This window comes from Takifugu rubripes, chromosome 1 (assembly GCF_901000725.2).
Source record: "Takifugu rubripes chromosome 1, fTakRub1.2, whole genome shotgun sequence".
In the NCBI taxonomy this organism is placed as follows: domain Eukaryota; kingdom Metazoa; phylum Chordata; class Actinopteri; order Tetraodontiformes; family Tetraodontidae; genus Takifugu; species Takifugu rubripes.
This window is the reverse complement of record NC_042285.1, coordinates 6,047,722-6,070,574: the sequence shown is the minus strand read 5'-3', so window position 1 is coordinate 6,070,574 and position 22,853 is coordinate 6,047,722. Positions and strand designations below refer to the sequence as shown.

At 37.3% G+C, this 22,853-nt stretch overlaps 1 protein-coding gene across 2 annotated transcripts; it reads right to left on the bottom strand.

Moving 5' to 3' along the window:
* Positions 1-1,810: 1,810 nt before the first annotated feature.
* On the bottom strand, positions 1,811-22,729 carry llgl2 (LLGL scribble cell polarity complex component 2). 2 transcript variants are annotated; one of them, XM_011618033.2, is made up of 28 exons: positions 22,581-22,729; positions 22,399-22,498; positions 13,816-13,935; positions 12,798-12,895; positions 11,720-11,801; positions 11,494-11,609; positions 11,100-11,258; positions 10,749-10,911; positions 10,536-10,665; positions 10,395-10,449; positions 10,109-10,263; positions 9,672-9,883; positions 9,213-9,280; positions 8,981-9,134; positions 8,722-8,826; positions 8,236-8,331; positions 7,939-8,135; positions 7,445-7,592; positions 7,211-7,358; positions 6,999-7,115; positions 6,743-6,909; positions 5,106-5,370; positions 4,354-4,495; positions 4,239-4,267; positions 3,977-4,024; positions 3,662-3,704; positions 3,248-3,313; positions 1,811-3,171 (listed from the first exon to the last, which is right to left on the bottom strand). In XM_011618033.2, the coding sequence occupies exons 3-27, from the start codon at positions 13,888-13,890 to the stop codon at positions 3,271-3,273; spliced, it is 3,015 nt and encodes a 1,004-aa protein (XP_011616335.1). In that variant the 5' UTR covers positions 13,891-13,935; positions 22,399-22,498; positions 22,581-22,729; the 3' UTR covers positions 1,811-3,171; positions 3,248-3,270. The 2 variants fall into 2 exon arrangements, with proteins under 2 accessions (XP_011616335.1, XP_011616336.1); XM_011618034.2 differs by lacking the exon at positions 3,977-4,024 and having other exon boundaries at positions 22,399-22,699.
* Positions 22,730-22,853: the final 124 nt, after the last annotated feature.

Here is a 22,853-nt window from a genome sequence, read left to right as displayed (position 1 = left end):
TTGGGGTAAAATAATTAGAACAAAAAAAAAAAATACAGTGAAACCAAATCACCAAATTAAATATTGTCACCCTGCCTGACCTCATTTACCCTTAAATTACCTGTTTTTATTGAGCATTCAGTACGAAACTAAACATGATAGGTGCCGTTCATTTCAGTAACCACACCATTAACACAAAACTGCAAAGCAGTTAGAAATCTTTTCCAAAAATCTGATTCATCAGAGTTTAGTCTAAATGCTATCTAGGATTGCCTAAACAACTGACCTACATGTAGCTGTATAGACTGAACACCCTGGGGGTAGAGCTGTGAGAGCTTTCAGTAGAATATAGCTTACCAGGGTTCTCAGGTGAAACCCAGGCATGGCTGGGGGGGCTGCAATGTGCTCCAGTCTGTCCTCAAGGGATGGTGTCACTACCGTGCAACAAGCAGCCAGTTACAAACCGAAAAGTGAGGGGCTGTTACACACAAATATCCCAACCCACTAACCTATTGTAGAGCCATGCACACATATGCATTATGTGGACTGTTTTTGTGCATCCATCACACTCCTTACTGACAAAGGCGTTTCGACGTGTGGCCACACACAATTGCAAAGTGACTCCTGAATAATACAGCTCTGCTTGGCAGGTCACACAACTCTGCAGCCATTCATATGGCAGCTGGTGAATGCTGGAGTGGAAAGGTGAGAAGTGCCATTGGAGTGATCAATAATAGGTGCTGATGAAGGAGCCTCATTACCAGCTTTTTACCTTGAGAGGCAATTCTATTGGCACAGAGGTGTTAAGTGTGATCTAACATAATAATGCAATTCAAATAGAAAATATTTTATCGTAACTAGGCAACTTAATTAACCTACAATACTGGGTTTAAAATAGCAGTATTACATTTGTGCTCACAATTGAAAAAATGTCAAATGTGTGCAGCAAGACTGAAAAAGGCATGCGTGAAAAAAATTATAACCACCCCTACCAATTAAATTAAATGTTCATGATTAACAGATATAGTTCACAGCAAAATGTTTGGCAGTTTTTCATTTCAGATCTAACACCTAACATTTAGGTATTAACACAATGGCCAGGAAGAAATGCAGTAGCAAGGATGAGAGATGTTGATATCCATGACTGGGGCTAAGTGAAGTTTAGTTTGGATTAAACAGAATCATGCAAAAAACAAACTAATCCCTGCTTCCATCATGCTCTTGTTTATGGATATTCTCTGTGACTTTAATCATTACTTGACAGATGTCTATGTCAGTGGTTTGTCAAAGATTGAGTGTTGTTTGTTTTTTTTAAGCTAAATGCCTTGCTTGTTTAACAACATCTGAGGCAACTTGGATATGAAGAACTGGGTTCCATAAAAGACTTCCAATTATTGATGAAATTGAGTTTTAATGTTATTCAATCTCAGCAGTTTAATTGAAATTTAAAAAAAAGGTAAAAAGTGTTTGGGCTAAGTTAGAATTCCAGTGGTATAAAACTCCTTTATACCGAGACTTCAACAGAATCTAAATGTCTACATCATTTTCTGTGTAATTGAAGAAAAAAAGCACCTCTTAGTCAATCATTCGGGTTCTTAGAAAAGATTCAGTTACAGAAAAGCCACTGGCACAATTAGTGGACAAAGGTCCTTGCTGTATAATACATGAGCAAAACTCTTGGCTTTGCATGTATGACAACTGATCCCTCCTTTACCACTTCAGCAGACGTGGCTACCACAATTTTAGATTATGTTCAAAAGTAGCAGAAATGAGTTACTTAAAGAATGTGAGAGGCCACTAAAATGATTAAATAAAAAATAGACAAAATCAGATTTTGGCGAAAGAAATGTAATATTTAACAATGAAACTGTAGTGTGAAGTTACAAATTAAAACAAATTATGGTTCTTGATCAGTTCACTACAAAAATATAATCTAGGCTGATGCTAAATTACCCAGCATTCTCAGACACAGTACCAAAATATTTCCTTGTACACTCTTAATAGCAGCCACCCCCATTACAACAGGCCCACGGGTACAGACTGAGTCACATAAAAACAGTATATATTAAAAACATTTCACTACAATAGCTTACAATTACATTCCTAAATTACATTATTCATCGTTATTATAAAAAAAGAAAAAGGTTTACAAAAAAATAATTAAAAACCAAACCCCATAGAAAGCTATTCCCACATAAAAGTACAGTGTTGTAAGCTCTGCAGCACAGTGAATATGTACCTATGGCCAGTTACAGCGAGGACGGGAGGGGACGGGTTGTACCACAGTACGCTCCACTGTGAGTTTGTGTGTAAAAAAAAAAAAAAAAAAAAATACTATTAAAAATTAAATAATACAATGTCGATCAATGTACATAAAACAACTTATTTTTCTCTTCTGGGACATCTGTGATTATTCTGTTGCTCCATCTTGAAAAAATCTTCACAGAATGGAAAAGTACGGAATGAGAAATTGGAAAAATAGTTGTGGTTTTCCAAATCTTTTACTTACTATTCTTAGATTTCTAAAAATAAAAAAAATAAAAAAATAAAAAATCAAAGTTAAAACCACAAATTAAAAAGTATTGAACTACTTATTTCATGGTTACATCCATATTCTGGATTTAGTAAGTTTTAACGGTAGATTTGTTAATTTCTCATTCCTTCTTTTTACCGTTTAATTTTCTCCACGAGTGGACTTTTACAGTATAAAGCTTCAGCTCCTTTCGCTAAAAAAAATAAAATAAACAGGCACAAATCAAATAAGATCAAAAGGAATCAGTTCAACCCAGTTGAAAAGACTGCTGGTATTACACACTTGATATGGGGACGGTTGCGACATAAGTCACAGTGGCCTCTGGCAGTTCTGGAATGCTGGCGTTGATCTTGGTGTCATGACTTGATATTTTCTTCACAGAATTGTGCAACATGTGGCTTTGGGTTAAATATTTGTGACATGGTTTTATTACAGCATGTGGTCTTCAGGCACAGGTGGCTTTTTATTCCTTCTTGCTCAGTGAGTGGTGCTCTAACCACAGCACAGGAGCACTATGGTGCCTCTGTGTGCTCAAGGTGGGGGAGAGTCAGTCTCTGAGGTGATGGGTTGGGCATCAGTAGTGGTTGGATCTGCTGCACAGGAGGCAAGTACTGCTACGCTGCTGCAGGACTCTTCATATATCAACATGTCAATTCATTCTGGGGACAGACAGACAGTCACACTTGATGCCAGTTGCACATCAGCCAAATCCACATCTATGAAAGTCTGATTTACCTCAGCTGTTAAGGACATTTCTGTCAAGCTACAGCACTCCTCACATTATTCTCTGTGACCAGTGACCTGTAGGAAATACAATGGGTTAAATTTATAGCTGTTTTCATGTTCCTGTGGAGAATGGAGGTTAAAAAGTTAGCAATCCACTAATAACTGTTAAACCAAAAAACAAAGTGCTGCATCAGTCTTACTGAAAATAAAATTAGCTATTGTGCTGTTAAGAGCATAAGTCTACATTAAGAGATCTCATGTACAACTTTTTTTTTTTTTTTTTTTTTTTTTTTAATTTTCAGTGCAAACAAAGTGCAGGATCTATACAGCATCAAGCAGCGATGCTTAACTGTTTGAAAGCCCAAAATGCCAATCCGGCTCTATAATAGTCAATGAGAACTGCATTGATTGATAGATACTTACGAGGGATCTGCTTCTAAAGACTTTTGGATCTCTTGAAGGACACCTACAAGACAACACATGTCTAAAACATTCTGAGCTTGTTACTCAATTATTTTATGACATCGGCAGGAGGAATCCAAGCACATCATGTTAAAAAATAAGAGCTCATGCAAAAGCCTGGCGAAGTAGTGTGGATCTGAAGATGGATGCACAGAGCCATCATAAAAGTAGCAAGCAGCACATGATGCTAATAGAGCTGAAGCAACTTTTTAGATCCAAACAGTGGCCTTGTACATGACACTATTGCTTTATTACATCTATCTCTCAAGTACTCACTCTCATCATTCAGCAAAGCATGCTCCATAACACGTCTAGCTGCACTCTCTGGAACACAACAGGCAGCAGGCATATATCAGCCACAAGGTAGGTGTGTGTGTGTGTGTGTGTGTGTGTGTGTGTGTGCGCGTGCATGTGTGTGTATATAAAAATAGCATCAGCCCAAAGGTTAACACGATCTAAAATGAACACATTAAGTGCTCTTTTGGCCACTGGTACATGCATGTTGAAATATGCTGCTTTCATTTTGGAGGTCTCTTACCTGCATCCTCGCTGTCTTGTCTGAGATGCCTAATGAGGTAGAGACAAAGTAAATTTACGTAGACAGCAGATGTGCAGTTCCTATAGGAAAATATAAAATCCTACAGTGTGGATACCTGGTAACTCCATCAGGCTGTGAGCTGCACTGGTTGGAGGAGGCCGAATAAAGTGGAACCTCCACTAGACTGCGAGGCTCCACCACGTGACGAGTGGACAGAGAGAAACGTTCAAACTCAGAGGGAGAAATCAGATAGAAGCCTGAAAGAAGACAACAGGAATTGGGGGGTTATTGAAATTAAAAGTACCAATGTTTAAAATAGTTTAACACTGATGGTCTACAAGCATATTTACTGTTTTGTGTTTATGCAATATTTTGCCCAATCACACACAGGCAGATGTGTCATTTAAAAGGCAAGAATAGCATCAAATGTCCAAGATGTCTGTGCCAGAATATAAAGATTTTTTCATTACATTATTGGAAATTTTCAGTGCTGTCAAATTATTTCTATTGTGTTGACAATGAAAATGCAAACATTAGTTTCACATGCTCAAAATGGGAGGCAGATGAGGCTTACAGTTTCGCAAAAATAGCCAAGGACATCACAATTCATAAGGAGACAAAGCATATTTCATTTTGTCATTATGTATCCCTAATTGTGGATAAAATTTATGGCACATGTAACTGACTTGTAACATTTAGATAGCGGCGCATTACGCATCATCAAGTCGTTCGCAAAGAAATAAAGCAAAGATGTCTGGACAGTTGTGTCACTAAATGATTATGAATAACACAAGAGGACACAGCTGAAACAAAAAATGTTGAAGACTAAAAGTAAAAGCCTTGTAAAGACTTGTTTGTATTTCTTACCCTGGCCGTGCTTGGTGAAGACACAGGAGGCAATGCCACTGACATCCTCTCGACGGATGCAGGGGTAATGAACCTGCATTTTCACATTGGGCAATGACACAACATGGAGGTCACCTTGATTGGTCAAGACCACCAGGCCACTCTCACAGTAGTCTTCTGACCGATTGCTGCCAAACCAGGCCACACCTGCCCTACGCACTCTGGAACCATCTAAGGCCGTAAGCTTCAGCTTCATCTTTGCACTCACTTTTGGCAAGGTGAAAACCTGGAAATGCACCAAAGTATGAAAGAATGAAATACTGCTGCGGCAGCAAAGGAAAAAATTACAATTGGTTTGTTTGTGTTTAAAACACATTCAAACAATGGCTGGAATGCAGATGTGACCAACCCTGGTAATTGGAATTGATTAAAGTCTTTTTGTTTCTCTATTTAAGATTTTAATATCTAAAAATGTGTTCTTATCTGAAAACATTGTATATTTCCTCACTTAACCATATTCCTGAAGATAAACATTTTAAAGTAAATTGTAATGAAATTGTACTGAAATTATTTCAAGGCTTTTGGAGCGAATTACCAAAGCACATTTATCATTGAATAAATTACCATTCAATAACTTTGCATATGATTTGTAAAGTTTAGGAAGCAAGATTTCTCGATCGACTGTTTTTAATCAGGTGCTAAACCACAGGACTGCAGCAGAGATTTTATTGTGTTTATCCGAGTCTACAAAATATTATCTGTTGTTTTTTGACCCTTAACTGGTCCACAGTTCTGCGCCCTGCTGGTGGTGTTGCTGCGTGGACGGTGACGCCAAAGATGTGGATTCATGTTTGAAGTTGCATAGTTTATACATGCGAATCAATGCTTAATTACTTCTTGTTCCATTTATAGATTTAAAAGATGGTGGTGCATCTTATCTTTTATCATCTTGCTAGCCAAAGCTAAAATGTTGTGAAGTATCAAGTTACTCCAAGTCGGCATATCGTCACCACAGCGCAATTCACAAATGTGTATTGAAGTGGGCATAACGAACAAAAAAATACACAACTGTATTAAGAACTGTTGTATCCCCAGTCTCCATCTAGAATGAAAATGATAATGAAAAGAACCCTGAGAAATACCACAATCCAATTGTAAAAAATTAAATCCTAAATTAATACACCATCATGTATGAATAGCACTAAGTGCATTTACATGTGCCTCTAAATGGGACCACCCTTCTCGCTAGATTGACATGAATAATTAATGCAACCAGACTTTGTCTACAAAGCAGGATGCCGTCAATGGATTATGGGTGGAGTTAAGATGACTCCCAGTCAGTCAACTTGGCTGTGTGATAACAACCAATATAGGAACCTGATTCACAGATGACTGTAAACGACTTGGTGGGATGTTTCTGTTTCCAGGTCAGTGCAATATAAGCAAAATGTAGCACAGATTGCATAGGAGAGTTCCCCAGCTGAGCTATCTGTGAGTGTTATGTTACATTCGGACTTCGGTAGGCCGATTGTAGTCACGTAAAGGCATCATGTGCATTTCATGTTATGAAACCAACAGAGAGATTCCGTTTTCTTGTTTGCATGTAAACGCACTTATTGTGTGTATTGTGTGGGTTTAAATGAAAGAGTGTCTGTCACCTTAAACTGTTCTTCAGATATGACCAGGAGATGATGCAAACCATGCATATCAGGAGAGCGAGCTAGGTCATGGGCCACCTCTAGAGGTTCAGGAAGAGGAACCCCATGACCATCCAGAATCACAATACCAACAACAGGAGCCCGGTGCATCAGTTGAATCTCTTTAGCTGAAATCAAAAGTGTAAGAAAATGTTAGCTAAACAAAATAATAAAAAATAAAAGAAACTTTTAAAATCATTCTACTTAATATTCTCACCCTGCTGTGCGGTGACTGGCTCGTCAGCTCTGTGTTCCACATTAGGAAGGCGGAGCATGTATGCAAAAACACATCCACCGTTGGTCCCTGCCCATAGGGAGGGTGTATTATGTGCACCTAGGAGAAAGTTGATGTAAAAATAAAAATAAAACAAAACTCAGATGTTAAGCTTTCCTCATAGGACACATTTAAGGGATGCTTGGGCAACTCACTGTCTGAGAGAAATGTGTCTGCGAAGTACAGTGTCCGCACAAGACCGGTGAAAGAATCATCTGATGAGCGAGCCTCAATCTTCCTCTGCACTGGTGCCAACTCCATCTCTGCCAACTCTGCCTCCAGACGAGCATTTGCTTCCTGGAGCTACAAATAGACAAAAAAAAAGAGCAGATTTAAAGAGTGTAGTCTCATTAGATTCAGCCCCACAGAGTAACAGGGATTTACCGTACCTTAGCAGCATTATTGATGTGATGTTTCCTTAGTGACACTCGACTGCGTCTGATTCTCCTGAAGGATTGTCGGAGAGATTTCTTGATAGACTTTACTCGGGACAAAGGACCCTCCATGGCTAGTTGGTCACTGGGGTTAAGGGTGCACCTGAAGTTATAGATTAAAGGAACTATTTAGTACATACAATATTTACCAAACAGGCAAAACCAAAGTCCAATCTTTCAAAATGAGTACAACAGTGCTCAGCGCTCCTAGACATCTTTATTGCCACATGTTTAGCTGAAGAAATCTATTCCTGCACATCAAGAAATCTGTGTGCTTCTGGTTGTTAGAATTTAAAGGAATTCTTATGAGAATGGCTGATTCCATAAACAACAAAGTTAAAAAAAAATGTGGTAATGTGGTTGCTGCCGTGTAGAGCTGCTAAACTAATTTTCACAGTTCATGTTGATGATAATGTTAAACAGTGACAATAAAGGACTGTAATTCTTACTTGACAAAGACGGTGTTCTTCTGTTGGTAATCAAACAGACCAAAGCCATGACTAGTGCCAAATGCTACCAGCTTCCACTCTGAGTGCAGGGTGAGGGCAGTGACCACAGCAGGAGGCTGGCACTGGACCAGACAGAATGGCTGAAAGCCTGGAGGGGATAAAACCGGCTCCTCTCGCATGTCAAGCCGAGTGTGGCCCTAGTTCATAAGAAAACAAACATTAGGCCAGCTGAGTTACTGTAACTCTGGGTTGTTGCTTGCTATAAATAATGACACAAAGGTCACATTTGCCCATTACTTTCCAACGAAAGCCTTCTTGACCCTGCAGCAAATCCACAATTTTAGCTTCCACCGTCTGCTCGGCTGCCTCATCATTTAGCTCCAGCACCAGGATCTGCAGAGAAAAGCATGACACTATCAACTAAATGTGACTTGAAAGTAAAGCTCTGGTTTCCATTGTGGTAACTCTACATTTACACTGTCATCTCCATCTATATTTCTTGCTGATCAACTATTTGTGTGCCATCTTGTTGGATTTGCATTTATGTGCTTCACTTAATTGAAACCATTCAATTTTTAAATGATTATCTTAAGTAAAAATGATTTTCTTGATGTCAATCAATAGTTAAAAATGACATAGTATTGAAAATACTACCTTCATATAATTAATATTATATCATTAAAAAGGTATGAAACCAGAAAAAAAAACATTTTGAGAAGGTAAAGATCAGGATATTGGATTGAAAAGTCCTTCCATCCTATAAGAAGGCTAATATTTTCTCACCTGTCCAGCAGTGCCAGCAACAGTCAGATATCCACTGTATTTACAGAGGTGGATCTTTTGAATTCCCAGTCTTGGGTCATCACTGTATGGGTCAAAACAGCCAACCTGGGCAACAGGTAAACAGCCAACTTAGATACAACATCAACTGAGTTTGTATATTTTTAGATATGTATGCATATCACATACCAAGACCATCCATGTTTTATTTTCAGGCTACCATAATTACTAAAATAACACACAGTGCAATAAATATACATACCTTCCTAAAAGGTGGCCACTCTCCTTCTGAGCCAGAGTTCATGTTGTCATTGGGGTCAGCATCTGTGTGAAACACTCCAGCTGTGCTTAACTTGTACATGGGATTCAGACACACTCCTGATGCATCCCAGAAACGAACTGTCCCATCCTCGTGCCTACATATACAAACAGGATATTGCAATAAAAAAAAAAAACAACCATAGATATCTAGTTTAAAAGTTCAGTAAACTGACCCTGTGAGTAGCAAGTCTCTCTGTGGAGGGTCTGGGGCCAAGTTCTGCCCCCCTGTTATTGGCCATGGCTGTGGAGAGAGGGGAAATGAAAGTTTAATACCAACCATCTGCTTGACCAAAAGTAAATGCATCTTTACTCTGTCTCTATAGTTTTCTTTGTCTATCCACACCAACTTTCAAAACTATGTTATACTTTTCTAATTGAAACTAAATCAAGACCTTTTGACTAAAAAGGATAAGTTTGAAGATTAGCTCAATACTTGTCCATTATCATACGTTTTATTTTTACTGCTCAGCTGTTGGACTGAGAATTTATTGAATACTTGATTATAATAATACTTTAATTAATGCCCTTTTGACATAATAGAAAAAAAGATGGAATAATTTACCATGTGACTAAAGCAAAAATTACTTTTTACATGTCTATGATTTAGTGAGTCTTGAAAATTTTTTGATTACCTTTTTGGAATAATGTGTCTTCTGTAGGGATCCTGCAGCAGTGACCCTCTCCCACAGTTTGAGAGGGATAGCTGACACATGATGAGAGCAGGTGATCGCTGAGCTATGGAGCGGTACCAGATAAGGAGTCTGAATAACTGGCCAGCCATCTGTTTGCAGGTCAATCACTACCAGTTCTTCCTCAACCAGGACCACCAATGCACTTGGATGTCCTGCAGTTGATAGGGAAATTTGGAAGGTCTTTATTTATCGATCTACACGAGTTCAAAAATAATATAAAAGAGGCCTAAATTGAATACCATTGATGAAACTCATCATGTTCTATTCCATTTTCTGAAAATTGTACCAAATCTGCTTATTTTAACAGATTCAACAAGTGTTCTATAAACTTGTGTATATAGCAGCTGTCATAAATCAGATCGTGTGTGTTTTCCTGCCTTTATGCTGAGGTCCATCTCTGATGACAAAAAAGTCGATAATCCTGGAGGTGAAGTCCAGAGCCACGTGGGTTTTACTGTGAATCACTGTTATACAGTGTCTATCACCATAGCTGGCTCTTGGCATGCCCCCACTGAATAGCACGAAAGGGGGCCTACATGCACACATAAGGTCAAGTTCAGTTCAGTGTACTCAAAGATGAATGTGTAACAAATGATCAAGCGACATGTCTGGGAAATATAGTTAAACATTATAAATCCAAGGGACAACAGATAGTGATCTCACCCTTTTTCTGTAGGTAACTGGACTATTTTAGAAATAGCCTTGCATGGAAAATGTCCTGCACAAGAAAAGACACCATTACCCTCTAAAAACACACATGATGGAAAAACATATATACAGGTGGAAGACACCATTTGTTCTTACCATATGGAATGTCTGATTTCTCATCCTCATTCACGTCCCCTTCGCCTACAATCCATCGACAATAGCTCCCATCACTATGTGAACTGAGAATATGTTGTCCATCCTCTGTCCACCATACGCTCTCAAGTTGCTGTAGTTATGAAGTACTAAATGTTAAATACACAATAAAAAAGAACTGATATCTGCTGCATGAATACGTTTCAGAACTATTACCTGTGTGGCAGGGATGTGTTGGAGAGCACACTGTTTCACCAGATCCCAGATAACAACGAGACCCCGACCATAGCCAATGACAACCTGGTCTGGGTTGACTGGGTTCTCCTGTAAGGCCTCTACATGTTCCAGATTTCTGCGGCCGATGTAATCATCTGGTACACTGGACGACAAATTAAGCAGATAGCCGTGATATATTGTATGATTGTAAAATCAATAGAAATAACAAAGCCAATGTTATATTATTGTAATAAATAAATAACAGCTTTTCCCTTCCAGAAATCTTTTCAGGCTTTTTGAAATATACTCAACAATACGTTGGAAATTATGTTTGTGTTGTACTTAGCTGACCTGCTTGCCATCTGATCCAGGCTAATATTTCTTTCTTCCAGCTCTCTAAATCCTGGGACCTCAACTATGAACACATGTCCACCTTCTGTCCCCAACAGGAGCAGCTCCCCAGAAGAGTGGGCCAGCACTGCTGTGACTCTGGTGACACTTGGAGGAGCACTAAATTGGACAGGAAAACAGTTCATTCCTTCCAATCCTTCAGGCAAATTGGTCACAATCTAATAAACTAGAATACAATTATCGGTACATCACAATAAGAAAAATAGTATTTGGAAAAACTTCATGGTGCATTACATTTAAATAAATTATGGTCTTCATTTGTAAAATATATTACATTAAAAGTACTCTGGATCAGTGAAATGTTGTTCAGTTTTAATTTAACTTTTTTTTTTACCCAGGAGGTCCAGTAAGAGTGAAGCGTCCAATCTCCAAGAGTTCAGAGAGGCCCTGATGTGCTCTTAAAGTCCACATGTGCAGACTGTTGTCATCTAGCAGAGTCACCAGTTCAACCTAAAGCCATAGCATAATAACACCATTCAAATAGCATAAGAAGGGCACAATGGTATTTTTGAAGTGCAATTTTCAAAACAGAAGTGCTGTTGTGAGTGTTCTGACTTTACCTGGTTGGGGAGGAAGTGCACCTGTGTGACTGCTGCATTTTCATCATGCAGACCCATGAATTCTACACCTGGAGCTCCATACCTGTCTCAATGTTAAGGATGGTGAAAGAAGACACACAAAAATCAGAAGACACAGGCATTTCAAGTTGTTCAGCTGAACGAAAAAAGTCTGAGAACAGGAGAGACAGAAATCCAGTTGTCTTGGATTAAGCCACTTCAGTAGCTAGCCACTATAATCGTATTTATAGATTTATATAGGGCAGATTAAAAACAGCAACATCAATTAAACAAGACCATTTTGCAACAGATGAACTAACCGCACAAGTGTCAGAATTACTTGATTATGCCTTTCTGAATAGGATAAAATTTCATATTAGGGATGATCAATACCACTTCTTTACAGACCAAGTACGAGTACTCACCAATACCGAGTACCGATACCACTAGTACTGTTAATGTATGTATACTGTATATACACATGCATATACATTTGGGTACATACTTAGGAGCCTGTCATAAAAACATTGCTGCTCATTGACTTCATACCACTTCAAATTTCACACGGGTGGTATGAACGCTCTAAGAAAAACAGGTTTGTTGAAACTCAGTTGCCTAACTTCCAAATTTAGAAAGCAACTACTGACAATGCAACTATGGACAATTGAATTGACAGTTATTTATTTAAGCTGTTTAGAAATGAAAAAACTGCTCAGTTTTTTGACAAGCAGAATATTTTCATTTGTAATATTCCATATCAGATAGTTCTTCATTCTAATTCTATTGCCAAGATATTCTTCAATAATTTGCCACAATGGATTATGAAAGAGGGTAGCATGCTCATCAAACCCGGTGCGCCTCTGTACCACCTGGCTCCACAGCTCTTTCACTGAGCATATATAATTGTGCTAAAAGTGTAGTGACTACACTGTGTACAATGTAAGATATTACTGAGCAGGACCCTGAGAAAATATCTGAAAAAGATACCCAACATTAACCACAAATAAGCTTTTAGCATTCATTTATCAGAGCTCATAATCTTTCGTTGTAATTACAGCTACAGAAAAGCCATGAAGGATACAGTTTGATGGCCCCAGAGCGAGTGCCAATGGCTAAAAGCTCCAGGGATGGGCTGTAGCTGAGAGCACTAGGCTGGTGGGGGAAGCCATGTTCCACTGTCTGGGGACGACATAGAAAACAGTTGCATGAGTCAGACAATCACAATAACACAAGGATAGAAACCAGAGACAGCAGCATATTCACACTCATGAGTTCTGATGTCTCATCCCCTTGTGATAATGGGTGAGATCATACTGTTATTATACTTGAAATGCACAAGTATAAGAAAATAGTATATCCTGACCACAATTGAGGACATGTGTAAAAATTAAAAAAATCAAATAAAATACAAAAATTGTTGCACAGTTAAGATCTGGTATATTATTTTATTGCAGAGGAGAACAGAAGATGTAAAATCTGTGAGATAGATGAAGTGGAAAGTGGGTCTGATTTAATTTTATACAACGTATGACAATTTGAGAGGTATTATTTCATAAAATCTAAACAAAACCCTGTTATGGTGCTCTGATGAGCAAAAATTGTAATGGTTGTTTGATTTCAATGTGTTTAAAACTGTTAGTTCTATTTTAAGTGGGTGGTGGTAGCTCCGTTCGGGGTGGGACCGGGCTGGGAAGTGGAGGGTTCTTGGTTTGAGCCTCAGAGACAAAACCTGGAAGGTGTTCTGGTAGTAGGGGGAGGTGCCAGACACCTTCAAAACATTGCCAAGGTAACCTTGAGCAAGGTACCAAACCCACAAATACTCATAGGACCACGGGATGAAATAGCTTGGTTTTTTTTGCCATGATCCTTATGAGGGCAGCTGGTCCCCAAGGTTGAACCTGCCTGCATACAACTTTGAGAAAATCGGGACCTGGTTTGTGCACATTTATTGGACTGATTTGATATTTACACCATAATTATACAATTCTGTTCATAAAAATTATGAAATGTACATTTGTAATTATTTACACATCACAAATTTATCAAGCTTCATTATAAAAATGTGACCCTTTTCTTATCACATCCCTAATTTTACTTGCCTTGTTGAACTGAAAAAGCTCCTGTTTCAGTTTATCTCTGTGGGACTCATGGCCATGTCGTCTGAACCTCTTCATACTGTCTCAGCACCAGTGTGGAGCCTGAAGGCTCACTGACGCACACTTGGAGAAAAACAGGAAATATTTATGAGAGAAAAAAAGAATCCCAACACTTAACATTCATTATTTTTGATTGTTCCACTTTAGTTGTTTTAAAAAATAAAAAAAAATCTATCTATCCATCCATCCATGTGTGTGTGTGTGTGTGTGTGTGTGTGTGTGTGTGTGTGTGTGTCTGTGTGTATTCAACAAGTGTTCTATAAAATACATAAAATGCATATATGCATTGCAGAATGTGTTTCATGTATTGCAGAATGTGTGTTAAATATTTTATATATTGCAGCATGTATTTTATGTATTGCCACAGATATTTTATGTATTGCAGCATGTATTTTATATATATATATATGTTATGTATTGCAGCATGTATGTGCAAAGCATGAAATGCAGAACATAGATCCGGTAATACATAAAATATATTGAATACATTATGCAATATATGAAATACATTCTGGAAAAAACATAAAACATATGTAGCAATAGATAAAATACATGCTGCAATATGTAAAATGTATGAAATACATGCTGCAATAAATATACAAAATACATCCGGCAATACATAAAATGCATGTATTTGGTGCATTTTATGTATTGAAGCATATATGTTATGCATTGCAACATGTATTTGCAATACATGAAATGCATAACATACATCCTGCAATACATAAAATACATGATAATACACTACATACATCATGCATTACTTAAAATGCATGTATTTTGTTTATTTCATCATATATTTATATAATGCAGGATGTAATTAATGTATTTCAGAATGTATTTCATATATTTTATGTATGGCAGCATGTATGCAATGTATGGCAGGATGTATTTCATGAATTGTAGAATGTATTTCATATATTTTATGTATGGCAGCATGTATGCAATGTATGGCAGGATGTATTTCATGAATTGTAGAATGTATTTCATATATTTTATGTATGGCAGAATGTATTCGCTCTATTGCAGCATGTATGTTATGTATTGCAGCATGGACTTGCAATGACATACATAAAATATATGCTGCAATACATAAAATATATCAAATACATACTGCAGTACATAAAATACATGATGCAACACATGAAATACATACTGCAATACATGAACTACATTCTGCAATACATAGAATATATCAAATATATTCTGCAATATATGAAACACTTAAAATATATGCTGGACATGTGTTGCACCATGTATTGCAACGTGTGTTATATTTTTTATGTATTTCGTCATGATTGCATCATGTGTTTTATGTATTCCAGCATGTTTTATACATTTTATGTATTTTAGCATGTTTTACATATTGCAGCATGTACAGTTTTTATACATAGATATGTAGAGCAACACACACATAGCAATATATATAGCAACACATAGAGCAATACACACACAGTATATATAATAATGCAGTACACGCAGCAACACATATCGCATAACACACACAAACACACACGCCATTTTAATATTATACCAGAGCACATTTCCGCCTGAGATATTAAAAACGTCTTGCATCCATTTAAAGAAAAGAAAAAAAAATACCAAAGAGCAAGATTTTAAAATATATCTTAAAGGTAAGAGCTGTGGGGACCTGGGAAACCTATGCTAGACAACAGAAACTAGATCATAAAATGCCTCAGGTGGCCAACAAGACCTTCCTCTAACAGGACTTCTGATGAATGAAAGGAATTCTCCGGGCAGAGCCAAGCACTGCATCTTTTGTAGTCAGAGAATTTAACCCCCCTCAAAACAAAAGATAAGGGCCAGAGGTCAGTCAGGCCATAACTAAGAGGCCATTGTTAGCTTCTGAAGTTGATAGAAACACCTGTTTCTCTCTCTCCCCCCACTGCATTAAGAACATGGAAGGATTGTTTTTGAAGATGAAAAGGGAAAAAAATTGATTTTTCATTATACTACAAACACTTTATCTCCGATATGAAGTACGGGTTGTTACACCGTAGTCTGTAAGGACATGGTCTCAGTTTCTGCCATGAGTCAAATCTTTCCATTTTCCTTATTAGAAACAGACATATTACCAGCATACTACTGTCACCAGCATATTACTGTCACCCCAAATTTGTAGGTGACTACCACTACAGTCCAATACAGAGGTTTGAATGGAGTTAATAAGCTCCTACATTCAGACTGAATAGATGTTTAAAACAAGCTACAATAATCTTTTCATTGTATGTACATAAAACAAAATGGAGACTCTACATTAACGTGCTTTTTAACAGACAGTTAATCTAATTTTATTAGTTTTCATATTCAAATAAAAGCTTTCTTACAAAAGCAAAGCCCTTTCCAAAATCATCTACCCAAAAACATATTTAAGTCATTTTTATTCATCTTAAATGACTTTCATTTATTTCAGGTGCATTACAGAACAGGTCAATACCTACTTAATAATCCTAAAAGACCAAATCTGTAAGTTCAAAAGGGAAACAGAGGTTAAATATTCAAGAAAAAAAAAAGGGAAGGGGGGTGTATTTCAAATGATGCGTTCTTTGGGTTATGAGAGGGATCTGCTGATTGAAAATAAGAGGAAGAAGGTATACATCTGTGGCATATTCTAAAATTTTAGACAAAAAAAAGGACAAAAGGAAAACACTTATGCCTTGCTTGCTGTAAAATGTGGATACTACTTTTTTTTTTATTTGCCATCGGCTACAGGAACAAAAATAGATTTCACTGCGTATCTTTGAGAATTCTGTACCTTTCAACTGCACCAATACCTTCTTTAAGTTCAAACTCTCAAATTCATCCCTTTAGGCAACTGACAAATGCACAGCATTACACACTACAATGGTTGCATTGTTTGATCTACAGTGTACCTCTCTGCGAGATAAGGTATCTAAGCGTATTTACCTATGAGTGCACATTCACATGGCTGACTGGCTATACTGTTCAATATAGTGTGGCTGGGCTACATCATTCAAATTGCTTAACGTCTGTTACCAGGGTGTTTGTTAGTTTTACTGTCTGGTGATGTCATTGAATTCCCACCATGTCAACCAAAGAATTCAGGAGTCATTTGCAGGGAAAAACAGCAAAAGCATGCCTGGGCAAGAAAACAACAACGTCTGTAGATGTTGGCTCAACCAGCATTGCTGCTCCATTGCCTGGTTCTCTACAACATAGCTCACATAGTGTTGTGACCTCAGAAGAATGGACAGGAAATTCCTGGCATCAAATGCATTTTAGCTGCAGACTTATGTAATCAACAGATACAGAACAGTAAATGTTTAGGAGACAGGAAAATGATCTTTTTCTAAATGACATGTTTACATTTAATTTACTGCACTCTCACTAACACTATCAAATGCACAGTTATAATACTGAAAGAGGAGTCAAAACCTGTTTGGCAGCTCCTGTGCAGTCAGAACTGGCTGACACAGAGTCTGATGTGCCACAAGGAGCTCTTTGTGAACTGGTTTAATGTGACATTCAAGGTCCTGTGTGAAAGATATTTAATAATGACACAGATCTCCTGAGAAATTCAACTACTTTTTCATGCCTACACATATTTAACTATGTTTGGTCCACTTCATAACAATGCATGTTCTACTGCTCTGAAATAAAACCCAACTCCAACTATGTGTATGTGACTTTCTGTCACACTATGCGTATAAATAAGGCAACCACTGCAAAGCAACATAGACATACACTGTGTAGTCTCCTGTAAAAAAGAACTATCGACAATTTGATGTTACTTATGGAGTTAATGAACAAATCTGCAAGTGAAAAAATAAATTTCAGGGGAGCATAAAAGAGCAATTTAACGAAAACAATATTAAATTTGAATATGAATCATTTTTACATTCAAATTAGTTTGCCGCAAGTAATTATATGCAGACTTGTTGACGTATGTGTGTAGCATAGAACCTTAATCAAGTGTGTCAATAGACACTTGTTGACATCAATACAATACAAATATTTATTGCTTATGAATAGGCATACAACAGAAAATAGTTTGGTATATTTAGGTCAAAAATGTTACTAAAACAAGTTTTAATGAGTAGGTTGGTATAAACATTACAACTAATATTCACTCAGAGATGCTTCCTGTAACAACAAAATGAGATCTTGTCAGTTATGGGTGTGGCTGACAGGATATCATGTCTCCCACCAACTCCATCCCATTTTCCTGTAACAACTAGACAGACAGAACATGCAGGATTGCTATGGCACACCACCACTGAACCCTTAGTCTTGATACTTGGGATTAATGTTGTAAAAGGATTACAACTACAGAGTAAAGCCACCAGCTGACTCAGAAACACCATCACAAGTTTTAAAAAACAGAAAACTGAGCAAGCTCCTATGATATAATTTGCTTAAGATACCTTCCTATTTATATATTTCATCAATGCAAATTAAGTTGTAGTTTGAGTTTTTCTTACTCACTGTTTACAACGTCCGTAACTTCCAAGAACTAGGTTAAGCTCATTAAAGTGCTCATATCATTCATTGAGAGAGGTATTTGATAGAAAACATTTTCTTCTGGGGAAGCATGGCTGTTCTGTGTACTACAGCCATCCCAATACCAAAACATTCTGCTCTTAAACATTTAATGGATACTTAAAATACAGACAGATATGTCAAATGGAATATTTTAGCTAAAACAATGTTTTGGCACTACATTGGATTGAAATATGAAGGAAACTTGATGCCAAGTTATTTGTTTCTTCTCTCAAGATGAATTGAAGATATTTGGAAATACTTAAATGCTGTATTTAGGTGTACATTTACATATTTAAATGCAGACTTAAATACTGCTTTTAAGTGTGGATTAAGAATACTTGTTAGTAGCTATCATGCTCATGTGGATAAAGAAATCAAAACTGTTTGACTGTCAACAATCTGAACAGGTCCATTGATTTGAGTAACACAATTCTCAGCAGACAACAGACAACAATGAGCCAAACTGATTACGGTAACTGAAAGTCACACAAATATGCACACCATAGATGTTTAATGATAAACAGATGATTTGATTCTTTCTTTGGTACTGATCAGGAGCACATATTTGCCCTGTTTTTGTTGCAGACACATGCTGTCTGATTACTGCAATTACTGGGTGAGATACAGATTCATCAGGTGCTCTGGTCCACTTTGAAAACACAGACATCAATAATAAAATGGCCACAAGGGCTGTAGAACACTCAACAAAAAACCTTGAACCCAATATATCACATGACCATTGATCATGCTTTAACCTGCAAATGCCCGCATGATCATTTCCAACTTAAAATCATTTTTACTCAGTTAAACAGCATAGTTTTGGACATCTGCCTTACTGTTGAAATATTAGCCAAAGAATATAGGTTTAAAAATCAACAGCAATGATAATAATATGGCACAATATATCCCATCTGGAGGCTGTTGTGTTGCCATTTATCAGCTTGAACAACTACAGTGCAAAGGAGACAAAAGCAGCAGAGGGTGTTAGTGATAATACATTGACTGTAAAGTGAGACTTGCCAAATGCATATTTGACCATATTGGGTCAAATATGTGGTGCTAGTAATCAAAAACAAAACAAAACTTGTAAATATCCAGTCTAAATTAAGATTCTTGAGGGAAAACATTGCTGACTGCTCTCTGACGAGAGTCTGGTTGGTGGACTGACTGATTTACTTTTTGATTTACTGTTTTACTTTTTGACAGACTTTACACCAATAATATACTGAAGTGGAAAACTTGCCATCTGAACTTACTTTCAGGCAGTGCTCTGCATGCCAAATATTTTTACATGAGGGAAAAAAAGTGTATGTCTAGGACTCTATTTACCTTCAACTAACTATTTTCTTGGCCAAAAGAAGCATATAACTGTTTGGATGCTTTACACAGATTTCATCAATAAAATGCTCAATATAATCTCTCTAATCAATATAAAAATACTCCTTGAAAACCTTTTAAGTTCTACAAAGCAGTTCAATTCTAAAAGGATAATATTAAATAACTCTCTGCATAAATATGTATCTGCTTCAATCAGATATTCCCTAAACAAACTCAACTGCAGCAGTGGGTCTGTGTTGACAGTTAGCAGTCTCTTTTGCACATCTGGAGAACAGTCATTTTACTTTAAAAGCCAGATTTCTATCATTATTTCGCTGACAAAAAACAAAACATAGAAACAGTCAGGCAAACTGGTTTCACCCCTCAGTTGTATTTTCAATAACCTTGAAGTTGTTTGAAGTGTTTCCAGTGTAATTTCAAAAGTAACACTTATTAGCTAGCAACTGGACCTATGAGACATGTGCAGTTTTACACTGCAATCAATGGAAACACTCAGGTGATCTTCAGGTGGCTGAGCCTCTTTCTGCCTCAAAAATATAACTTTAGGAGAAGTAACACAGTTCTACTCAGTTAACAGCTGAGTGTGTTAGTTGAGATCTCAGGGGGGGTGGGGGGCAAATGTACTCAAATGGGTATAGTAAAAATATGAATTATTAATTTCTCATAAAAATGAATTTCAAGCCCAAGAGTGGATTTCAAATACCGTGGGGGAATCTCTAGAGTCGGCTGATTATCTGTGAGGCGTCTTTGTTTTGCCTCCATAATAAAGGAGTTTCAGGTAGACTCAAAGATGCAGGTGGAAAAGCACAAAACCTGCTGAGAACAGCAGCTTTTTGTTTAACTCACTCTTAACCCCATGCAGGTAGAGTTTGACATACACTGCAAATAAATATTTAACAACATCTTTGCTTCCAGATGCACAAAAAAGTTATCAAGAAAAAGGAATTAGTTATTCAGTTTAATGATGAAACATAGAAAACCTTACAATTTTTCCACATCTGTAGTTCTTATTCTAAGTTAGCATCAGGCACAATATTTTCTTTAGTCAGTACTTTTTTTGTTCCTGTAAAACACATTATTGAAGTTGTAAACAGTAATGCATTAAATTACATTAAATTTTAATTAAAGGTAATTTAACCTCATAACAATCAAAAGCAACAAATATATTCACGTTCCTTAGACTATTAGTGACTTTTGGAACTACTCTAAGGTTTTTGTTTCACAGAAGTACCACTCTACTTTAGCAAAGAACTATTGCTATTGAACTTCCTTTTGAGGAGAATAAAACGGTTTTGACTTCAGCATGTACAAAAGAAACTAATCAAACATGTTAACTGGGTGAAAAAAATTTTTGTAACCCATAGTGAAAGCCTAAATTCACAAATCACAAAAAACATTGTAATGGATAGTAATGTGGACAAATGGACCAAATTAGTGCCCAGTGAATTATGAAATTATATGCTAATACTACAGAAAACACAAAATTTACAAAAATATGTGCCGCTCTATCCAAATAACGGGAAGGGTGCACTGAACAAGGCTTTTAAAATTAGAGCAGCATTACATATATTGTTTCGCCAACAAGCCACAAAATATTGATACTTTTTTTTTTTTTTGAAAATCCCATTAATAAGCTACAAATATGATATTGAACACACAGAATGCTGTATAACAATGCAGCATATACAGTACTTACATGTGAACCACGACCTAAAGATCATGTTTGATACTTAAGTAGGTCAGTGGGTATTTGTTAAATTATGACTTTGCCATTCATTTCTGACTGGAGTTTCCTGAAACTAGACAAACTGGCGAAACGAGTCTCTTTTAGAAACGCAGACACACACACACACACACACACACACACCCCCTCCCCAACATTTACTCACTCTTGAAACCAGACCGTTGGTTCAAAGGGCTTAACGTTACGAACATACCTGCTGGGGAGACACACCTAGCTGGAATTCAACGTTTCCGTAATTATGCAATACTACCCACCTGGATTCACGCGTGTTCACATGAAACCTCAAACTTTATCCGTTATGATCCATGGTTAATCATTTTCCCAGGCTCGAATCAACAATGTAAGGTGATTACCATGACGCCGTGTGTGTCATAAAACCTACTGACGCTCCCCATTACCTACAGCCGACCACAAGAACAATGGATATGACTTGCAAAACATAAACTTATCAAGCTTTTAAGGGAATTGTTCGATATCTCTAGGCAGCACATTCATTTCAAATAGGACTGCCAGTTTTTTCCTCTTGAAACCTCTGTGCGTGCATCAAATATACGATCCGCAAATCTTAAAACCATTTAAAAAATTTGCTGCAATGATAGACGTGTACGTGACGTGCTGTCGGCAAGGGTAATAAGCATATAAAAAGTGTATTTATTTTCTTGGCGAATTAACTAGTTCGGTCAAACAAGCTGTGTGGTTTCAGAGTAGACTGTCAAGAACGAAACCAGCTAGCAAGTCAACAAATAGAAAAACGACGCGAGACCCAACTTTAGCTAGCTTGGGTGGCAGCACACGGACAGGGAGTGGAAAACTAAATACTGGGTTAAACAACATACTTTAATTGTCAGATAACTGCTTCCTAAAACACCTGTAAAACAACTCCATGTAAGCCTTAAATGCGGGCCCACCTCCTCACCCACCTGATTCAAAACGCCCGTAGCTCCAGCGATGTACAGCGTCCACAAACGTCCACAAAGATTCCACCCCGGCCGGTGTCCTACGTTTATAGTTGGTTCCAAGCTTTCTCCGCAAACAAAGTAAAGAAAACGTGACCGCACCGACGACTGGTATTCCAAATATAGTTTGCCGAGGAAATACTCACGTCTGAGCACCGGTTCCAAACTAAAAACTGCTCCTTGTTTCTCTAATACAGCGGCAGCAGCCTCGCTGTTTCCTGCTAGGCTAAACTTCAGCGCTTCGATAACTCCTCCCCCGTGGTGAGTTCAAATGCACTTCGTAGAGTGGTAAAGTTTAAATTACGAGACCTAATTCACTTCCGTGTAAAGCATAAAAAGTTATCTGTATTTTATACATTATAAATTCGTATTTTATATTTTCATGCCATGCCATTTTAATGCCAATACATTAAAAACAG

Bases quoted from the DNA above. Each gene is read 5' to 3' on its own strand.
- llgl2 (XM_011618033.2), bottom strand. From the start codon at position 13,890: ATGAAGAGGTTCAGACGACATGGCCATGAGTCCCACAGAGATAAACTG. The intron at 11,610-11,719 runs GTAAAGTCAGAA...CTATGGCTTTAG, and splicing joins TGCACTTCCTCCCCAACCAG to GTTGAACTGGTGACTCTGCT. The intron at 4,268-4,353 runs GTATCCACACTG...CTACCTCATTAG, and splicing joins CAGCCTGATGGAGTTACCAG to GCATCTCAGACAAGACAGCG.